Genomic DNA, 17,880 nt, shown 5'->3' with positions numbered 1-17,880 from the left:
TATTATATATAAATATGACCTGGCAATACTCTAGCCAAATAATTATTGCTTTTTGCAAAATGTATTAAGCTCGTTGTAATTTTAGTTAAGAAGAAAAGTTAATAATTTTTTATTGTTAGACACGTAGATTATAAAAATGACTATATTATATAAAGTGCAAAGTGTTTGTGGCTGCAAAGAAGGTAACGTTCTTTTGCAAAATAGTGTTTTATGTAGAATATCAAAAAAAAATCTAGTTGTATTTTGTGTGCATCAAAATCTATACAGTCAAATATATATATGTGATATTGTGAAACCATGGCAAAATTATAAGATATGTTCTTCTAAAGCCGTAGCGAGTGTGTTAGAATGGAATCCCACCGGCGAATTATTATTAATTGGATATAAGCACGGCTTAGCGGAAATTTGGGGCATGAAAGCCAATTGTATGAATAGCTGGTTTCTACTATATACCGTTAACTTGCCTTGCGAAGAAATAATAAATGTGAAATTTTTCCACAACTCTAAAGCAACCTACTTCAATATGCAAAAAAAGGATTTGCAGAATTATTCAGATAAATACGAACGCTTAGATCAAAGGCCTACGTTGGCCTATTTTGGTTGTTCTCCTGTCGAGGGATGTTTCCTTTTAACCGCCTCTGGTCTAATGGGCGTTTTTACAATTCCTCGCCTACCAATGAATGCGGAGACAACAAATTCAGCGTCACCGTCTGAATTAAATATCTTCACAAACAGCATTGGCTTATCACGCTGTTTTATTACTCATTGTAGCATTTCATATTGCCCTACTGGACGCTTTAATGTCGCCATTAACAATTGGAGTGAACCTCGAATTAGTTGCTTCAAAATTGGTGTAGAACGTGAACAGGACGATACCTTGAATCTCAAATGCGGTGCAATGGCCAGTATATTTTTGCAAAGGGCAGACAACGAGAACAAAGAGATATCTGTGGTCCATTGGCGTACCGTTAATTGTGAGGAAGTAGCTTTTGTGGTGTATGACTGTATAGAAGGAAGCTTTATCGAGCAATGGAATCTTATAAAAAAGCATCAACAAGTTCATAAACTTCTGCAAAAGAACAAAAGCGATTTCATGCAGTGGGAGCAATGGGAGATTACAGCCAAGCTGTCTTTAACGTCGCGCGTATGCGATTTGAGTTTAAGTAAATTGCCCACAGAATCTCTGCTGTTATTTGCTATTTTACGCGATAATTCGGTGCAAATATTAGAAACGGGCTTAAAGAAAATTGGTTCGACAGTATTTGAACGGGTGGCTGAGGATCAAATGCGTGCTCCATACAAATTACTTACATCGGACTGCACACACTTGAATCAATTGCTGATATTATTTGATAATTTGGGACAAATGTATGCCATGCAAGTGCCGACAAGCCATTATGATAAGAACTATAAGATGAGTCCGTTAGCTGTGCCTGTTTGTCTTTTGGAATATTCGGTTATTACCGGGATAGATGCTGCCGATGTACTTATGTTGAATCTCTCTCACTTGGAAGCGTTAACTGAAAAATTAACCGAAAATTTTTCCCGACAGACAGCCTATGTCAGGCATTTCTACTATTCGAACTTTTTATCGTTGAAAAGTAATATTTGTCGTATACAAACAAAACAGCAGGACTTTGATGATCTTATTACATTGCATGCGATTGCCATTGCCTTTAAAAGTTTACTGCGACCATCCGATTTAAGTTCTCAAGATAAAGGCCCGGCAGAAAATTTGTCTATGATACTCTCGGAACCGGTAGGTGATGTCGATAAAGTTTTATGTGTTTTGGACGCTAAGGATTTTACAGTTGAACCCGCTACTTTACAAAGTTTGCAACAATTGATACAATGGGTATCCGACTTAGCTCTGAATATTTTGCATAAACTGACCGAAGATGTATTGAAACCAAAGTTTAATAAAAGGCATGGTTACGAAATATGTCGTGATGTAATCGCCGTCAGTAGTGTAAGAGAACTATTGGTAATGATCCGTATATGGGGTCTATTAAATCCCCATTGTCTACCCATCTATACGAAATCCGTAGACAACTTCGATGTACTACCGGTAATGTTTCGCTTACTTACACGTTTAATGCAAAATACCAGTGAACCTGACGATAGCTTGCTGGACGAGTGCAGTGTGCTTTCAACACAAGTATTAGTACCAACACGACACATAAGCACACCCACTACTTTATTAAATAGTAACGCCACGTCGAAATTATTTCCATTTGTATTTCAAACCAGTGTGGAATCTTTAAATTTACAAGACGTTCATTACGAAGAGGTTTTATTCTCTCATAGCATAAAAGATGACGTTAGCAATTTGCATTTAGGCACTCATGTTCGCTCATTAAGGATTTGTTCACGTTGCGGTTTTATTAATAACATCAACAAAATGACAAAGACGGCTGCTTTGAAGACGTGGTATCAGAGATGGAAATACTGTCATTGTGGAGGATTTTGGAAATTTGTTTCATTTTAATTATAAGTACTTTTTAAATATTACGCGCGAATAGATAGGTAACCGTTCATATAAGCAAAACACAAATGCAGATAGAAAGCCATGATTATATTCATATGTACAGAATAAACTTATACCAACATATTGTCTTAGTTTAATTACCTGATTACATTGCAGAACTTTTGCCAACATTGAGCGTATATACGAAAAAGGAGGAGTATTTGTCGCAAACGTAAAATTAACGGGTTGACTTACAGACTTACAGACTTCGCACGATTAAATTTTATGTTTGATATAAAATTTCATTTGTTATCCGTTTATTATCAATGGATTCACGTTTACGCTTCGTCCAGGGACAATGTTTTACCAACCACCATAAACGATCGAGATTCATCGCTACCTGAAATTAGAATACAACCTTCGCGCCCATTGCACACACGACTTTTATTTAATAAGAAATGCTTTTTTTTTTGCCCAACTTACATATTTCCTTCCTTTCTTCATTCAAGGAAATGCATTTTTTTTAAGAGCAAACAATTTATTTTTTTTATTTTTTTTTTAAGCAGTAACAGTATTACTTAATATGTGCACACTCTCTCTGTTATAGCAAAATTGTAACGATTCTCTTTTAATTGGGAATTTTTGTTGAGCATCAAAATTGCTTGCATTGTATCTAATATAAACTGCAAAAATTATTTAAAGTTTACATATTTGTAGGTTTTGTTGTTAATAACCACATATTTACGGAAAGCGTTAAGTGATTTATACAATTGTAAAACTACAACATTTTAACATTAACTACTTTCTCTTAAGACAATTGCTCAGACTTGTGATAGTATTATTATTATTATTATTAATTTCGCCAGAGAAACAAATTCTAAGACTAAACTCTTAAAAGCACTAGCATCTAAGACTATCGGCTTTTATTAAAAACTCTACCGCACTTGAGATTCGAACCCACGACCATTGACTAGTCGCGATTCCTCGCCTTCGGCTACTCAGGCGGATGTGTGAGTATATTCATTGTAATTGAGTTTTTTTCTTCTTTTTTTTCAATTTTCAAGACAAATTAGAAATTGATAAGAAAAATAAATGTTTTATTATTTTTCTACAACAAACTTAGTTACGAAAATATTGTTCTCATTCAGGATGCAGTGTTTACCAGCTTTTCAAAAATTTTGTTTTCTCTTAAAAGTTATACGCGCAAGCAATAATTGTAAAAAGGGGTAATCAGCAGCATTCATCATGAGCTTAGATTTAAAATGATATGTGTTCTTTTCTATACTGCAACTTGAATACGGAGCCGATTGTTAATACCCACTGGGATGGCTGCTCTCAGGGCCTAGAACTGCGATTTGGTATAGCGCGCGCGACTTCGTCGAGATGGAGTCTTGCACATGTCGCCCTCGACAGGTAATTCGTTTTTGGAAATTTTACTGTTGAATGCAGCCATGATACGCGGGTAATCGAATCACCACGACTTCTTTTTCCCTCTAACCTGCAGAATCTCTCTCCTCCTCAAATTAGTTTGCAATTGTCTCCGCGACCCCGCATATGTCCTAATTCTTAAGTTTTCTTTACTTTGTGTTTTAGTCGCTAGGATTCGAAACCCACGCTCCCAGAGGGAATCTGAGTTCTAGTCAAGCGCCTTAACCGCTCGGCCACGACTGCACGTTGGTTGATGTGATCTATTCAAAGACTTAATGAAGTTATATCAGAATGAGAAAAAAGTTGTAATCAATTCCATGAATTTTTAAAATAATCCGATCAAGTTGTATCAGAATGAAAATAATTTCTAAATGTAAAATAAATTGCCTTTATTTCTTCTTGTACATTGTTTTCTGTTTGTTTCGTTTGTATGTAGACATAATATACGATTCGTTAATTGTCACAAAATTTGGAAGAAGTCTGCAAAGATGAATAAATTCGTTTCATTCATGCATTTATCGTATTTATTGATATTTAGTTGTATTACTCTGAAGGGATATAACGTAAATTTCGATTTATGGCAACACCTTTCAAAATTTGCAATTATGGCTGCACCACTCTTCTTTTTCTTATTTTTCAATTCCTTCAATTTCCTTTCCTTACCAAGAGTGCACGAAAAATGTCTAAAAGAGATGAATTTCCGTAAAATATTAATCTTAGCGAATCCTTAATTTATGAATATGCTCTTATAATGTTTAGTGATTGAGAAAAAAAATATTAGTGTAATGAACATAATGACATTTATACATTTACGCTTTCTTACGGTACTGCGATATAGGACGTTGTGGAACCGCGGAAGGGCAATTTCGCATATCGTTTATTGTAGGCGCTGTGATGATCTGCGCTGACAATATTGGTATTATTTACTAAAGCTTAATAAAGTGTAAAATCAATTTATTTAAAAAAATGTTTACAGCCGCAGCTATACGTAATTGCTGAGCACGGAATTCATGATCGCTTGAATCATTTACCAGCTGCTGGCGTCGGTGGTATATTTGCGGCCATTGCCAAAATGGGTAGACCTGAGTTGAGGAAAAAGGTACGTGCAGTGAATAAACTTAAAAATATCTCAGAATTGTATGGAATTTTGCGAAAAGGCGGCCCATTTTAAAAAAATTCGCGTGCAGTTGGCGTTTCCTCTCTTGTTAAACATTTTCAAAACTTAAAGCTTTGCTTTTTCATTAGCGGCTACGTTGCCCCTTTTACTTTGATTTTAAAAAACAGTAAACAAAGCTGCAATTGCCAAAGAACTATTCAAATTTTTATTGAGCAAAAACGTTTTCTTCCCCTACTTATTCATTTAGCAGAATTGTTGAGGTATTTTTGCACCACTTATTCTCATTCAATAGAATTGCCGCGGTTTTTTCCCGCCACTTATTCATTTAGCAGAATTGTTGAGGTATTTTTGCAACACTTATTCTAATAATTCATTCATGGATTCATTTGTTTTCTATTTTAAAAATTTGTATAAAGGTAATTTACTTTCCTTTCAGCTGTAGCCATACGGCAGAGAAAGCCATTCCGAAGGAGGGACGGCCTTTTGAGGATAACGCGGGGAGTCTAGTAAACAATAAAGGCGAAATGAAAGATTCCAGTATAACTGGACCCGTTGCAAAAGAATGTGCCGATCTATGTTGATGTGCTTGCGCTCTATGAAATTTTTTCCTGTTGAAAGCTTGACGAGTATACAGCCAAGTAAATTGGGTCTATGGCTACTGCCGTTGTTGCAGGAACCTTATTTTCTAAAGAAGCCAAGCTGTGCGACTGCAGACGCCTGCACCCGCTTGCCTATATTCTGGTCGACCATACGGCGCCTCATGCCCGCGTAGAAAACTTCGTATGTTTCCTTAAATGCTGCATGGACCTCTTATAAATGACAATCAGTAAAGATAAATTCAAACTCACCGTTGGAATACACTGAATATTGCGAGGAGGGGGGAGAGTGTACTGCTTAGAAGGATGTAACATTCGTATCCTTTTCCTCCTTAAAGTTTTTCCTAGACAACAGTATAAATAATATGAATCTGAGCAAATTTGTTCGGTGCCTCACACCCCTGCTGCACGAGCTTGCTGTTCGGAAGAAAGCAACCCGCGACATGGTGGTCGCCTGTAGGTGCTTGGCGATGTTCGGCCCCACCAAATATTGATGCTTGGCGGCGTAAAAAATCTCGCAGGCGCTTTGAAATGCTTCGTCCGTTTCTTAAGTTGGGAATGCCGGCTTGAGTTTTTTTGAGAATGGCGTTAAATTATCTCTTGAATTTAACACAGCTATGAGAACTGCTCCTCGTTTCTCTCTTCGAGTTCGCAGTTCAGTTTGTCGATTACGAAGTAATCGTCTTTTGGCCTGTAACCGCTGAACCAACTTGACAATTGAAACTTCTTCAGTCTTTTTCGCTATGAAATGTTCTCCGGATTACTGTTAATCTTTTCGCCTGTCGTCACCTACATGAAGCAGGTGAAACGTGTTAAAGGTGTACTCGGTTTAACGCCTACCCAGATATTGGTCATATTTTTTTTATGCTTATTTGTTTGATTGGCTTTAAAAATAACAAAGATACAATATTAGTGAATACTCTAAGAACTTGGTGCTGAGAGAAACTAATGTTGCATTAGGACTTCAAAGAGCTAGCGGAGAATGGCCGGAGTTGGGAGTAGGTAAAAATCCAGTTGGCGTGAATTTTATTGAAAACGAATGGGAAGAAGTGAAAAGTAAAGTGAATCGAGATGAAGTGGGCAAGGTCAATAATCCGGGAAGTTCGCTTATTTCTGTGAGCTTTCAAACAGCGAATGGTAAAAAAATCTCTATATCGGAAGAAAGCCAAATATCCGTACAAAATATTCTATGAGAATTTCAAGACAATTTGCATGAAACGAATTATGTAACTGAACTAAAAGACATAAAAGCTCAGATATCGATTAAAAGTATGGAGTCCAAGTTGGGCAAACTGGAAACAGCAGTACGCAAATAGCAATCAAAGCAGGCTTTCAATCGATGTGCGAAAAAGGCAAAGAAACGTGTAAGCATTCTTATACAATGATTTTAATCGCTGCGAAACGAAAACAAAAATCAATTTAATGTAGTGTTCTTCCAAACATTAATTAACACCAGACAATTACAAGAACATGTTATTGTATATTTAATTTTATAATAATACTAAAGAATGCGATAGTTGAATGCGTTTGCTAAGCGAAAGGAAAAATTATGTGTATTATAATAAGATTTTGATCTATTTTCAAAAATTTTTTCAAAACATTACTCAGCATCAGTGATTTCAGCTTGCACTAGGCTTTCACTTTCAGCATCTAATGCGGATGTGGCTTCGTCCAGCAACAGTACACGAGGATTTCGAATTAAAGCTCTGGCAATCCGCTGTTTTTCGGGAGAGGTTAGTAGTGCCAGACTCGTCGTTGCTGCTCTTTTCTCTGGCACAATTCATATTATCTATGACGTAAGTTGACTTCTCTGTCAGGGGAGTTGATAAAGGAGAAGTTGGCAAACGTTCGCGATAGGCGCTAAAAAGTCCTCGTAATTTATTTATGGGCGTTAGCGGTCTTCACGGCTGAGAAGCATGCAAGTAAATGGAGTTTTTATTGAAAATGGAATAGAAGAAATAGGAAATAAAGTTACCTTTAAAATGCATCAAGATAATGTTGGCTTGGAAAAAGAAAAAGACTATGAAACTAGACTGGAAGATAATAAAGATCGCCAGGGAATTTAAATTAAGAAAAATTGCAGAGCATTGCATAAGTCGACAAAACTACAGGTTTTCAAACGGCTAATGGCAAGAAAGTGCTCATATCTGAGAAAGGGAAAAAACCTGTGGAAGGCCTGCTAAACGAATTTGATATTGAGAATAATTTGCTTTGTATAAAAAATAAAGTTATTGCCAAAAAGCAAAGCATGCTGTCTGAAAAAAAACTTTTAACACACCTTTAACAAGTAGGAAAGAAGACGAATATCACCCTAGATGGAGCGGCAAATTGTCCACAGACGAGAAAAAGCCGGATATAAAAGTGGAAGAAGAGAAAAGTGAATGGGTTCTTACTTAAGATAATTCAAAGCAGTTTGCATGTGTACAGATCGATGATACACCATGATGATGAATCCAAACAAGCCATTTTAAATTTTCAAAATACTTGGCAATCTTTTAAACATCGGGCATTCGACTTCACATGTTCCAATGATGATTCATAAAAATCGCTTGTTGTCATTAAATCAAAAAAGAACAAACAACGAGCAATCAGTGAAAAGGACTGTATACTTCAAAAACGGCTCGAAAACATTTTTTATCGTTATCCAAGAAGCTTAGCAAAGAAACTAACCAAACGTCGCGAGATCATTCGAGATTTAAAAGACAAGAATCTGCATATATTTCTAATAATTTAAAGTCACCCAATGAACTCTGTTAGACACACAATAGAAATTTATTACAAACCGAGACTAATTAATTATATTATTAGGCTACAAAAAAAGCCGTTTTTGATTTGAAAACCGAAGTGCCTGTCTCTTTCAACGCAATGTATTAAAATAATTATAAAATAAATTAAAAGTATACTTTTTTAAGAAGTCCAAGATTTGATTAAAATAAAAACTTCTTAACTAAAGGTGACTTTTATTTCATTTCAAATTTATGGATAGCAATGATTGACCCAGGACCTCGTAATTGACTCTTTTGCCGTGTTTTGTCAAGGATATTTTTTTCTAGCACTTGAATACGCAATTAACGACTTCCTCGAGTATAATTAGTCGTCTACCTCCCTCTCCATGCCAAGGAATTTGCCAAGAGTGGGTTTTCTTTGAAACTAATCAATTTATTATTAAAGGTGAAATGCATGATGTAAATACACAAATACATTGTAAATGTAAACAAATCTTTTTACCGGTAAAATACTTGTGTAACAAGAACAAGCATTCTACACCATGTAAATAAGCAAGAACAAGCATCCTACATCAAGTAATTGAACAAGAACACGCATTCCACACGAAGTAAATGAATAAGAACAAGCATCCTACACCAAGTAAATGAATAAGAACAAGCATCGTACACCAAGTAATTGAACAAGAACAAGCATCCTACACCAAGTAATTGAACAAGAACAAGCATCCTACACCAAAAAATTGAACAAGAAACCTGTAGAATGATTCCAAATCGACGCATTTTCCGTAAATTTGAGAGAAAAACCGCTGTAGACACGAGGTTATTGTATTTTGCTTTTGGGAACGAAAAATAGGGAAATACCTTACTATCGAAAGTTTTGACCGGAGCGAAATTTCAGTGCACCTTGAACTCCCTCGACTGCTGCTTTTGAATTTGCTAAGTCTGCAAATTTTTCCTACTTGACCGTCAATTCCACCTCTTCCTTCGGCACCTTTGCTTAATAGCGTCAAGTAATAAAATATAATGATTATATGCATCTATTTTAAAGGGTTATTTCCCATTAATTAATGATGTTACAATCATACTAATAAATTTGTTATATTTTGTTGTGCATTTATTATGTTTGTACACCGATTATTTCTCTTGTAATTAGTTAAGTAAAAGTTAATAATTCTTCTCAACAGCTGAAAAGCTGTTCAAGCGAAAAGAAGACGGTACATAACAATATATACGTCAAATTGGTAAAGTTCATCTAAGCGTCTTTGCTCGACAGCATTTCTTATACCCCAAACTGTGTCGTGAGTAACTCTTCATTATAAACCCACCTTCACTGATTTTTTCCCATGTATCATCCGTTATTCAACGAGATAGATAGTGTATCGTGCACAAATCATGTCGACGTAATGGGCTAAATGCTGCAACAAATTAATTATCTATCGTATGCTATAGGACTTAAGGCTATTCAGGCTGCGAGTATTCAAAATTCAATGTAAAACGAGTTCGGACTTTTTAACTTGGGTCGGTCATTTATTAATATTCAATTTGCACATTAATGTGGACATATTTAAAGTTGACAACATAAATATTGATAATTATCCAGAGTAATCGTAGCTTGTAAGATCACAAAGTTTTTCATTCTGCCGGCAATATCCAAAATCTGATCGAAAATTTCCTAAAACATTTTCGTGTAAGCATATAGTTAAAAATACTGAATCGGTCTGGATCTGTGCGTCTGGTCGGGATAAAATAACATTGTCACAGCAAATACATTGACTGTTGTCTGTTTGCTTTTCAAAATAATTTCCTCATGATTAATAAAATAGTTATCGCATTCCCTTATAAATTTCAAAAATATAGATCAGCCTTTATTATCCTCTAAAGGTAGAACCGTGACAAGGGTAAAATAATAAACAAAATGATGATGCGAGCGGTGCAGACGAGAAAATACGAGTATTGATTACCAACGACAGCGACTTTTTAGGGTTTAGGTTTAGGTAAATGGTAACATGGGCTTACATCAAAGAGTGGTTGATTTACTTTTACTGTTTTATCAGCAAGGCCATTCGTTCAAACTCAGATGGACTCAAAAAAAACTTCTTTTATTTTTCAATTGATTACTTTAGTTAGCAAATTAAAGCAAATTAGCTAAACAAAAAGTTATACTAGAGTTCCTTTCGCTATTACTATTTGTTTTAAATTGATTATTAATTATTGAGAAAAGAGAAAAATATGAAATAGAATTGAAAAAAAATTTCCCTTTTAAGTACTGAAACAAAACAATACCGTAAATGATCTGTTCGTTGAATTGCTGATTTTAAGAAGAAGAAAAAGAAAACAGGAAACAATCCATGTCAAAGTTTCTGAGTGAGTGAATTTAAATGCAAAATGTGTATTTGCTCTCCGCACTGTTCGTGTGCAGTATTTTGATCAATTGAAAATTTGGAAAGTTTTAGATTCCTAAAAATTTCAACAACTCAACCAGCACAATTACACATACACAAACAATTACTCTGCAATCCACCTGAAATTGGAAACATTTGAGTGTAATTAAATGAGCGAGCCTGAAAACCACCTGTTTGATTCCAACTGCCACTCCGAATTTGGAAGCATCCGAGAGTCGACTAAAGCTTCTCGTTTGTTGCAATTACATCAGAATATTTGTCATATCATCGTTGTATGTATAACAAAATAATGCAAAGAAGAAGAAGAAGAAGGAAAATAGTAAATAAACAATAGAAATATATTTCAATTCCGTTGGCGATAAGTTCGTATTTGGAGCCTCTTCTTCTTTTCCTATTCTTATGCTATCTTAACCTAGCACTCCCTTCCCCTCACCAGAGACGGAGAATCCGTGAGGCCAAAAACGAGGGACCACTTTGGGTCCTCACAAGGTTTAAATGGGCAGGATCTATTTTGAGTGAAATTGTTCTGACTGCCTCGCTCGGCGTCAGAATGACAAGAGTATTGTGATTTACCAAAGTTAGATCTTCTAACCACATTAGATGCCCGTCCACGATGTTCGTTTGCCATACACAAATATATTGTTTGCTTTCGGAAGTATAAATAAAATGAATGAAATTAAATAAAAATTTAAAAAAAATCACCAAATAATTTTACTCTCACTGTGTTGACACTTTTCCGTAAATTTGTAGCCGAAAATATAAGAATATATTAAATAAAAAATAAGTCCTCAAAACTAAGCTGCTATGACTATTAGTGATTGAATACAAATCTATTGGCTTAATCCATCTCTACTCAACCAAAAAAAAAAAAAAAAAAAAATTAAATGATAGAGATGAAGTGAAAGACGCGCCATTGCAAATTTAAAAAAAAGACATGACACACTTGCACATGATATCGTATTTAATATTTTAATTATTTCAGTTATTATGACTGAAGGCTTGAAGGTGCTGACACAATTAAGAATGAGGCGACTGACTATTTTTCAGCTGATGCTTTATTTTTTTCCAAAACTTTATCGGAAATTACATGCTTTATGTGTGTGCATACAAATAAAACAAACAAGAAAAAAAAAACCAGAAGCAGAAAAGATTATCGTTTTTTTTTTTTGAATAATTCATGTTATCTTACATAAACATACATTTTTAAACCCTACACCACTTATGTCAATTTAGTGCGGTCGTGTGTAACACGCAGAAGCGTTTAAGATGGACACTCCTTTTATTATACCGATTGATTCAGTCCGTCTGGTGCCTGCCTATGTTTGTTCAAGCTACAGAACGAGCGGTTCGAATCCGTCCACTTTTTCGACCACTACCCATATAACGCCCTATTCCGAAAGATCGTTATATGGAAAATGTTTTCAATTTTCAAAATTTCTCGGCAAAAGTGACGAAGTGGTGGTAGAAGAAGTACCAAAAATATCAGATAATATACTAAGCGAAGTTGTTGGCAGCTCTAATAATAAAGCGTGTGTCATATTCGTATTTTCTACTTACGTCAATAATATATTTTGCATTAAATTAAAAATTTTACAGAAATGGACCATACCGGTGATCCCAATTCAAGGCCACAACATCCTTTGGTAGGTGATAAGGTTATAAAACGTCTTCACATATCAATGTGCACATATTATATCTTTAACAGGCAAACTATCAATTTTCCAGCGATGAATTGCGAGTATTAAGAGAATGTAATCTTGAATCTTTTTATCAAAGGTCTCTTCCATTGGGCACAGCTTTGGGTTTGGCTGCATATTTTGGGGTCAAACAAGGTTATCTAACGGTAAAATAAAAGACATTTATTTAATTCATTCAACTTTTTTTTTTTTTTTTTAATTCTAGCCTAACATACGGTATGGAGCAGTTCCTAAGGTTATGGTAGGTGTACTGCTGGGATATTTTGTGGGAAAATTTAGTTATCAACAAAGATGCGCAGAGAAAATTATGCTGTTACCGAATTCCCGGTTAGGCGAGCTACTGCGACAACGACAAAATCAAAGTGGATTTTCTAGTCTGAAAACGGACTCGCAACTAGGTGTAGGCATGACTTTAAGTCCTTTCGCCTCAAACGCAGGGGATATCTATTCAGACGAACACCTGCAACCCGTTGGTAAAGGGAATGCTCTGAATTTGGATATGGAAAACCGTCCCACATATGCCGGTCTGGATGACACTTACCGACCTACCCTAGACAGTAAGTAGAATGACAAGCAAGCGTAGAACCAAGCACTAGCAAAAATGTTGAATATATAGGTACAGCTCAAAATGATACAGATATACCGCTAGAACCCGTCAAACCAGGTATGACTTATGAAGAACTACGTCAACGTAATCGTGAGGAGTACGAAAAAAAACAACAAAATCCTCTTTCATCCCCTTTGCCGTCCAATGCACCTCTAGTCATACGTGAACCTAAGGCCACGCCTCCTGAAGACCCCGTTAAAAGGGTCCGCACTAATAAATACGGTGATCCTTTGGAATGAATTAAACTTATTGAAAGATAAGGATACTGTGCGCGGCACATAAAGCTTATCTAAATTTAATTGCAAAAAGTTAAGATTTTTATTAAAAAAATAATTTTTGAACAATGTATAAAAATACGGAAAATACTCGGTTTAGCTACTAAAGTGATGTCACGAAGGATGCGTAAGCAAAATTTCAATCTAGTTGGCCCACTTCATGGAGATAAGCCCCTAATAATTTTGTCTGGAAACCGATAAAAAAAATGAAATGAAATCAATTAATTGTTAATAATATTGAGAATAAGAAAAAACCTACGCCTTCTATATAATTGTAGATATCGATTTTTTCATTTTGTGAATGGGCGCCGTCATCACACGCTCCAACAGGTATTAGTATAACATTTTTGCCGGTAGCTTCTTGTAAAGTCAATGTGACGGGTATAGAACCACCTTCCCGAGTCATATCCGGTTCCACTTTAAAAACGTGCTTTATAGCCTTTTTAGCGGCTTCATAATGCGGATGATTTGGATTCTCAGTCCAAGGTTTTCCAGCACTAACTAAATTCACCTAAGTATTTGAAAAATAAACAAACAAGAAAGTTATATTCCGCGGGGGTCGAATCTCGCATACCCACCACCACTTCGTTTTTTGCATCCTACTCTTCAAGTTCTTTCATTTGATAGCTGTATCGTGGTGTTTATCATATTCATTTCAAATTAACATATTTTTAGGCAGATAATATATCTTCATTTAAAGCGTGTACAAAATATCTATATATTCTATCTTGTTTGCGTTATGATAAATAAGCACAAAACTTCAAAAAAGTGAAAAAAAATAAAATTTTATTATTTGTATACTTATGTGGGTGCTTGGCCGATTTCTCCCCTTTTCACACGTAGAGAGTAGAGTGCTCCATAATATAGATGTGAAAAATTTCACTTTTCTAAGTAACGAGCAAAAACTCATAAATTTTCGTTAAGAAAAGTGGACTTGCGTTCAGTTTACACTCCACTGCGTTGTTCTCTTCTGAACAAAGTTGGACCATTTTCAATATCAATCTGCGTGAAAAAATTTCCAATGTTTCTACCAAACTTGAAGTCGATTTCTTCATTTTTGCGTCTAGGAGAGTGCCAGCAATACATAGCACATAGACGGACACACATGGCTAAATCAACTCACAATTTCACGCTGATCAAGAATATATATGCTTTATAGATTCTTTGAAGCTTCCTTTTGGGTGTTACATACATTATTGCAAAAAACAAGATGGGTATACCCAAATCTTACAATGGTGGATAGAAAAAATTGGTTCTATTTCCAATATCTGGAAACCAGCAATATTTACCGTCATTTTATTGGGCGAACCGCGCTCAGCCCATTTTTTGTTCAAGTATTTTATAACACATTCAGTTACATGGTCGGGGTCCTGGTTTGGCACTAAGCGCATAGAAAACTTTCCGATAACTTTGGCAGGTATTACTGTTTTTGCACCCGGCTCGTAGAAGGCTCCTTCTATGCCGTGAATAGATAAACTGGGATAACGCCACTTGTGCATTAACAATTTGGTTTTGTCTTCATTGTGCGGTAACTTTTCGACACCTAAATCCTTCCTGTATGTATTACGGAAGGCAAAAGCATAAAACTATTAAATAATTTTTCAATTTTTTACACTAACTCACTTGTAATCTTCAACTTCGTAATCAATTTTTTTATACATGTCATTTTCATTGTGTAACAAAGGGGCGATCTGCAAAAGTTAAAATTCGTTAAAGCAATTTGATCCTTTAACTCAGTCGTTACTTTCATAGTAGTAAGGACGTTTACACTAGAAACTTACATCTCTTTCAATGCCCGGTATTAAGATGTTCGTATTCTTATCGACCAAAGTGCTTAATAGCCAACACAAGTCTGGCATGGCTTCATGGACAGTACCACCGAATACCCCACTATGTAAATCTTTGACGGCACATGCTACTTCTACAGAATAATAGACTAAGCCGCGTAAACCATATGTTAGACATGGACGTTTCTTGCCCAACCAATAGTTGTCCGATATGCATACATAATCAGTGTCAGACAAAAAGTCATTTTTTCGTTTCATTAGTAAACCATCCAAACCTTCGCTGCCGCTCTCTTCCATGCCCTCAAACACGAATCTCAAATTAACAGGTATTTCTATATTTAACTTTTGAAAGGCTTCCACTGCATGTATCCAGCATAAGACAGGTCCTTTATCATCGCTAGCACCGCGGCCGTATAATTTTCCCTCAATTTCAGTTAAAATGAATGGCTCAGTATTCCAGCCATCTTCTTTAAAGGCAGGCTGTACATCCAAGTGGCCATAAACCAAAACAGTTTTCTTTTTTGGATCCTAATTAATATCAAAGATGTATTTCTTAACTCTTGGCAAGCATTAAGTAAGAATTTTCATTGCTCTAATAATACCTTTCCTAGTTTACCTAAGATGACTTTTGGTAATGGTATGGTTTTGCCATCGAGCAATTTTTGTTCACCCAAATCAGCGAATTCGATTTCGGTACCTAAAGCCCTTAATTTATCTGCGCACCATTCAACCATACGTTGTACTTCATTGCGTTTATCTGGCCAGGTCGATACTGATGGTATTGCGACTGCAGTTTTTAAAGCATCAATATATTGACTCTTGTTGGCATCAATATAACTGGAAATGTTCAAATGAGGTATAAATTATAAAAACAAATGAAATATGATTAAGAATAAATGAAATACTAAATTGATTGTTTTTTCATGATAACGGTAAAAGATAATAACAACCATTTATGGGGGGGTTCATACAGTTTTCATTGCATAAATGTGGGAAAGAGATTGCTTTCGTTTATGGTTAATAAGCTATCTGTTATTAATTTGTGTAATTTTAATGAGTAATTTTCAAGTGGTTAGTAACCGCAAAATTCATATTTTAAATTGGGCATACTGTGTATGGCCTAGCGGATATAACTGATAAGAAACATAGATAACAGGACAAATAATTTACAACAATTTTTCATTAGGGGAGCAGGCGTTCACCAAACTTCAATTTTATTAGCTCAACGACATAGCCGTGCTAAAAAAAAATATTATTTTAATATGTGCTTGATTTGAGGAAGTGAATACCAAAGGCAAACTTATTTTGCTTTTACACGAAATGTGCGAACCATTTACAAAAATTATATTTTTAAATATTGAGGTATTTAATGCTGTTAATAATTCAAAATAGGAATATTTTTTAATAAAATGCTTTGAGAAATATTTGTGCTGTGTTTGCATGGATAACAGATGAGAACTCATTCACAATTAATTTATGAGATGGAAAAAATTCAGTTCGGTTTAGTTAACCAATTTTGCTTTATTTTTACACATCTGAAAGTATCGGATATATTAGTTTACTCACAAAAGAGCGACGATATTTGATGCTCCGCCCGCAATTTTAAATTGCTTAAATCTTAAGAGATAAGTTCTTTTGATTCTTTTTCAATCCGCTATCTAATGGTGTTATTACTTTAAAAACGCACAAAGCAAACCCAACCCAACCTTTTTGTATCTTAAAGGGAAAATAATCACTACTTTAAACTAAATTTAATTTTCTTTTCTATTAAATTAATTAAATATTCTTTGCTTTTTTTTTGTTTGAGTTTTGAAATCAACTAATTTACCTGAACAATTGCTTCAATTCACTGGGTAAAGACATTTTCTCTTTTTTAAAGAAAAACTTTGTATATAATTAAAACCGTAAGTAATTAATTAAACATACATAAAATAGAAAAAAAAAGCAGAATTATAAGCCGGTAAACACCTCCTCTTTGATCAAACAATTCGATTTGACTACGATTTCTTTTAACTACTTTAAATATTTATTGCTTTTATAAAATTAGCTTTTAGCTTGTTAACTCTCCATCGATGCTCTGAGACTGAATTGATACTGATTGAATTACGATTTTCTGAAAGAGAAAAAAACTGACTGAGCTGGCCGACGCAACTGATACAGAAATTTCATGTTAATGCGTCCCTCTCTCTCTCTCTTCTTTTGCTTTTTATATGAAAACATTGATATTATATTGTGTTTTTCGTCGCACTGCTGGTAATTAATAATAATAATAATGAAATCAATTTAAATGGATGTACACCACTCTTTTTGGTTCTTCGTTTTTCTCATTCGTTCATTTTAACTCATATTCTTCTTATTTCGCTCATTCGCTCATTTCATGTAAAACACACCTATAATTATAACATCTTAAACACCTAATTCTTAAACATACGATCACACAAATAAAGTCCCATTTTTCAATAAGCGCACGATTCAGAGCATTTTAAAACCAAAGATTTTTTTTATAATTTTTATTATTTTTTTCATATTTCGGAAAAGACTAAATATTCTTCTTTTATTCTCTTCTCTTTTGAAATTTTTATAAACATTTTTGTTCCGGTTACACAAAATTTAAGAGAGCAAGTGAACAAAATTATCAAATTTGTTATATTTTCTTCTATATCTTTTTAATTTATTTTACTTTATCTATTTATTTGTTATGCCAGTATCATTTTTATTATTTTATTACACTAACTTACTACAATATTGGACGATGGTGGGTACGAAAGAATACATAGT

At 34.7% G+C, this 17,880-nt stretch overlaps 4 protein-coding genes across 6 annotated transcripts in view; 3 read left to right on the top strand and 1 right to left on the bottom strand.

Moving 5' to 3' along the window:
• Positions 1-42: 42 nt before the first annotated feature.
• Positions 43-3,310, top strand: LOC119636068 (mediator of RNA polymerase II transcription subunit 16). Its single transcript, XM_038031158.1, has one exon. The coding sequence runs from the start codon at positions 137-139 to the stop codon at positions 2,486-2,488; it is 2,352 nt and encodes a 783-aa protein (XP_037887086.1). The 5' UTR covers positions 43-136; the 3' UTR covers positions 2,489-3,310.
• A 198-nt stretch (positions 3,311-3,508) lies between these two features.
• LOC119636074 (60S ribosomal protein L23) overlaps positions 3,509-17,880 on the top strand; it is a 48,149-nt gene continuing 33,777 nt past the window's right edge. The window contains exons 1-3 of one of the 2 annotated variants that reach the window (XR_005247119.1): positions 4,523-4,811; positions 4,872-4,994; positions 5,449-8,640. Coding sequence is in view for 1 of the 2 variants with exons in the window: in XM_038031168.1 (XP_037887096.1) it covers positions 3,865-3,880; positions 4,734-4,811 (94 nt within the window). In the remaining variant the exon portion in view is untranslated. Of the gene's footprint in view, positions 3,881-4,522; positions 4,812-4,871; positions 4,995-5,448; positions 8,641-17,880 lie in introns of those variants that run through there. The other variant, XM_038031168.1, reaches the window with a different exon arrangement.
• LOC119636071 (cytosolic non-specific dipeptidase) lies at positions 4,540-17,168 on the bottom strand. Of its 2 annotated transcripts, none has more exons than XM_038031164.1 (7): positions 16,931-17,168; positions 15,705-15,939; positions 15,097-15,630; positions 14,939-15,006; positions 14,605-14,869; positions 13,575-13,826; positions 4,540-4,578 (listed from the first exon to the last, which is right to left on the bottom strand). In XM_038031164.1, the coding sequence occupies exons 1-7, from the start codon at positions 16,963-16,965 to the stop codon at positions 4,555-4,557; spliced, it is 1,413 nt and encodes a 470-aa protein (XP_037887092.1). In that variant the 5' UTR covers positions 16,966-17,168; the 3' UTR covers positions 4,540-4,554. The 2 variants fall into 2 exon arrangements, with proteins under 2 accessions (XP_037887092.1, XP_037887091.1); XM_038031163.1 differs by lacking the exon at positions 4,540-4,578 and adding an exon at positions 13,353-13,502.
• Positions 12,273-13,295, top strand: LOC119636073 (OCIA domain-containing protein 1). Its single transcript, XM_038031167.1, has 4 exons — positions 12,273-12,379; positions 12,442-12,579; positions 12,639-12,990; positions 13,050-13,295. Exons 1-4 carry the CDS (start codon positions 12,335-12,337, stop codon positions 13,277-13,279), a joined length of 765 nt encoding a protein of 254 aa, XP_037887095.1. The 5' UTR covers positions 12,273-12,334; the 3' UTR covers positions 13,280-13,295.

This window comes from Glossina fuscipes, unplaced genomic scaffold (genome assembly GCF_014805625.2).
Source record: "Glossina fuscipes isolate IAEA_lab_2018 unplaced genomic scaffold, Yale_Gfus_2 27, whole genome shotgun sequence".
In the NCBI taxonomy this organism is placed as follows: domain Eukaryota; kingdom Metazoa; phylum Arthropoda; class Insecta; order Diptera; family Glossinidae; genus Glossina; species Glossina fuscipes.
The sequence above is the reverse complement of the archived record's forward strand: the minus strand, read 5'-3'. Positions and strand labels throughout refer to the sequence as shown.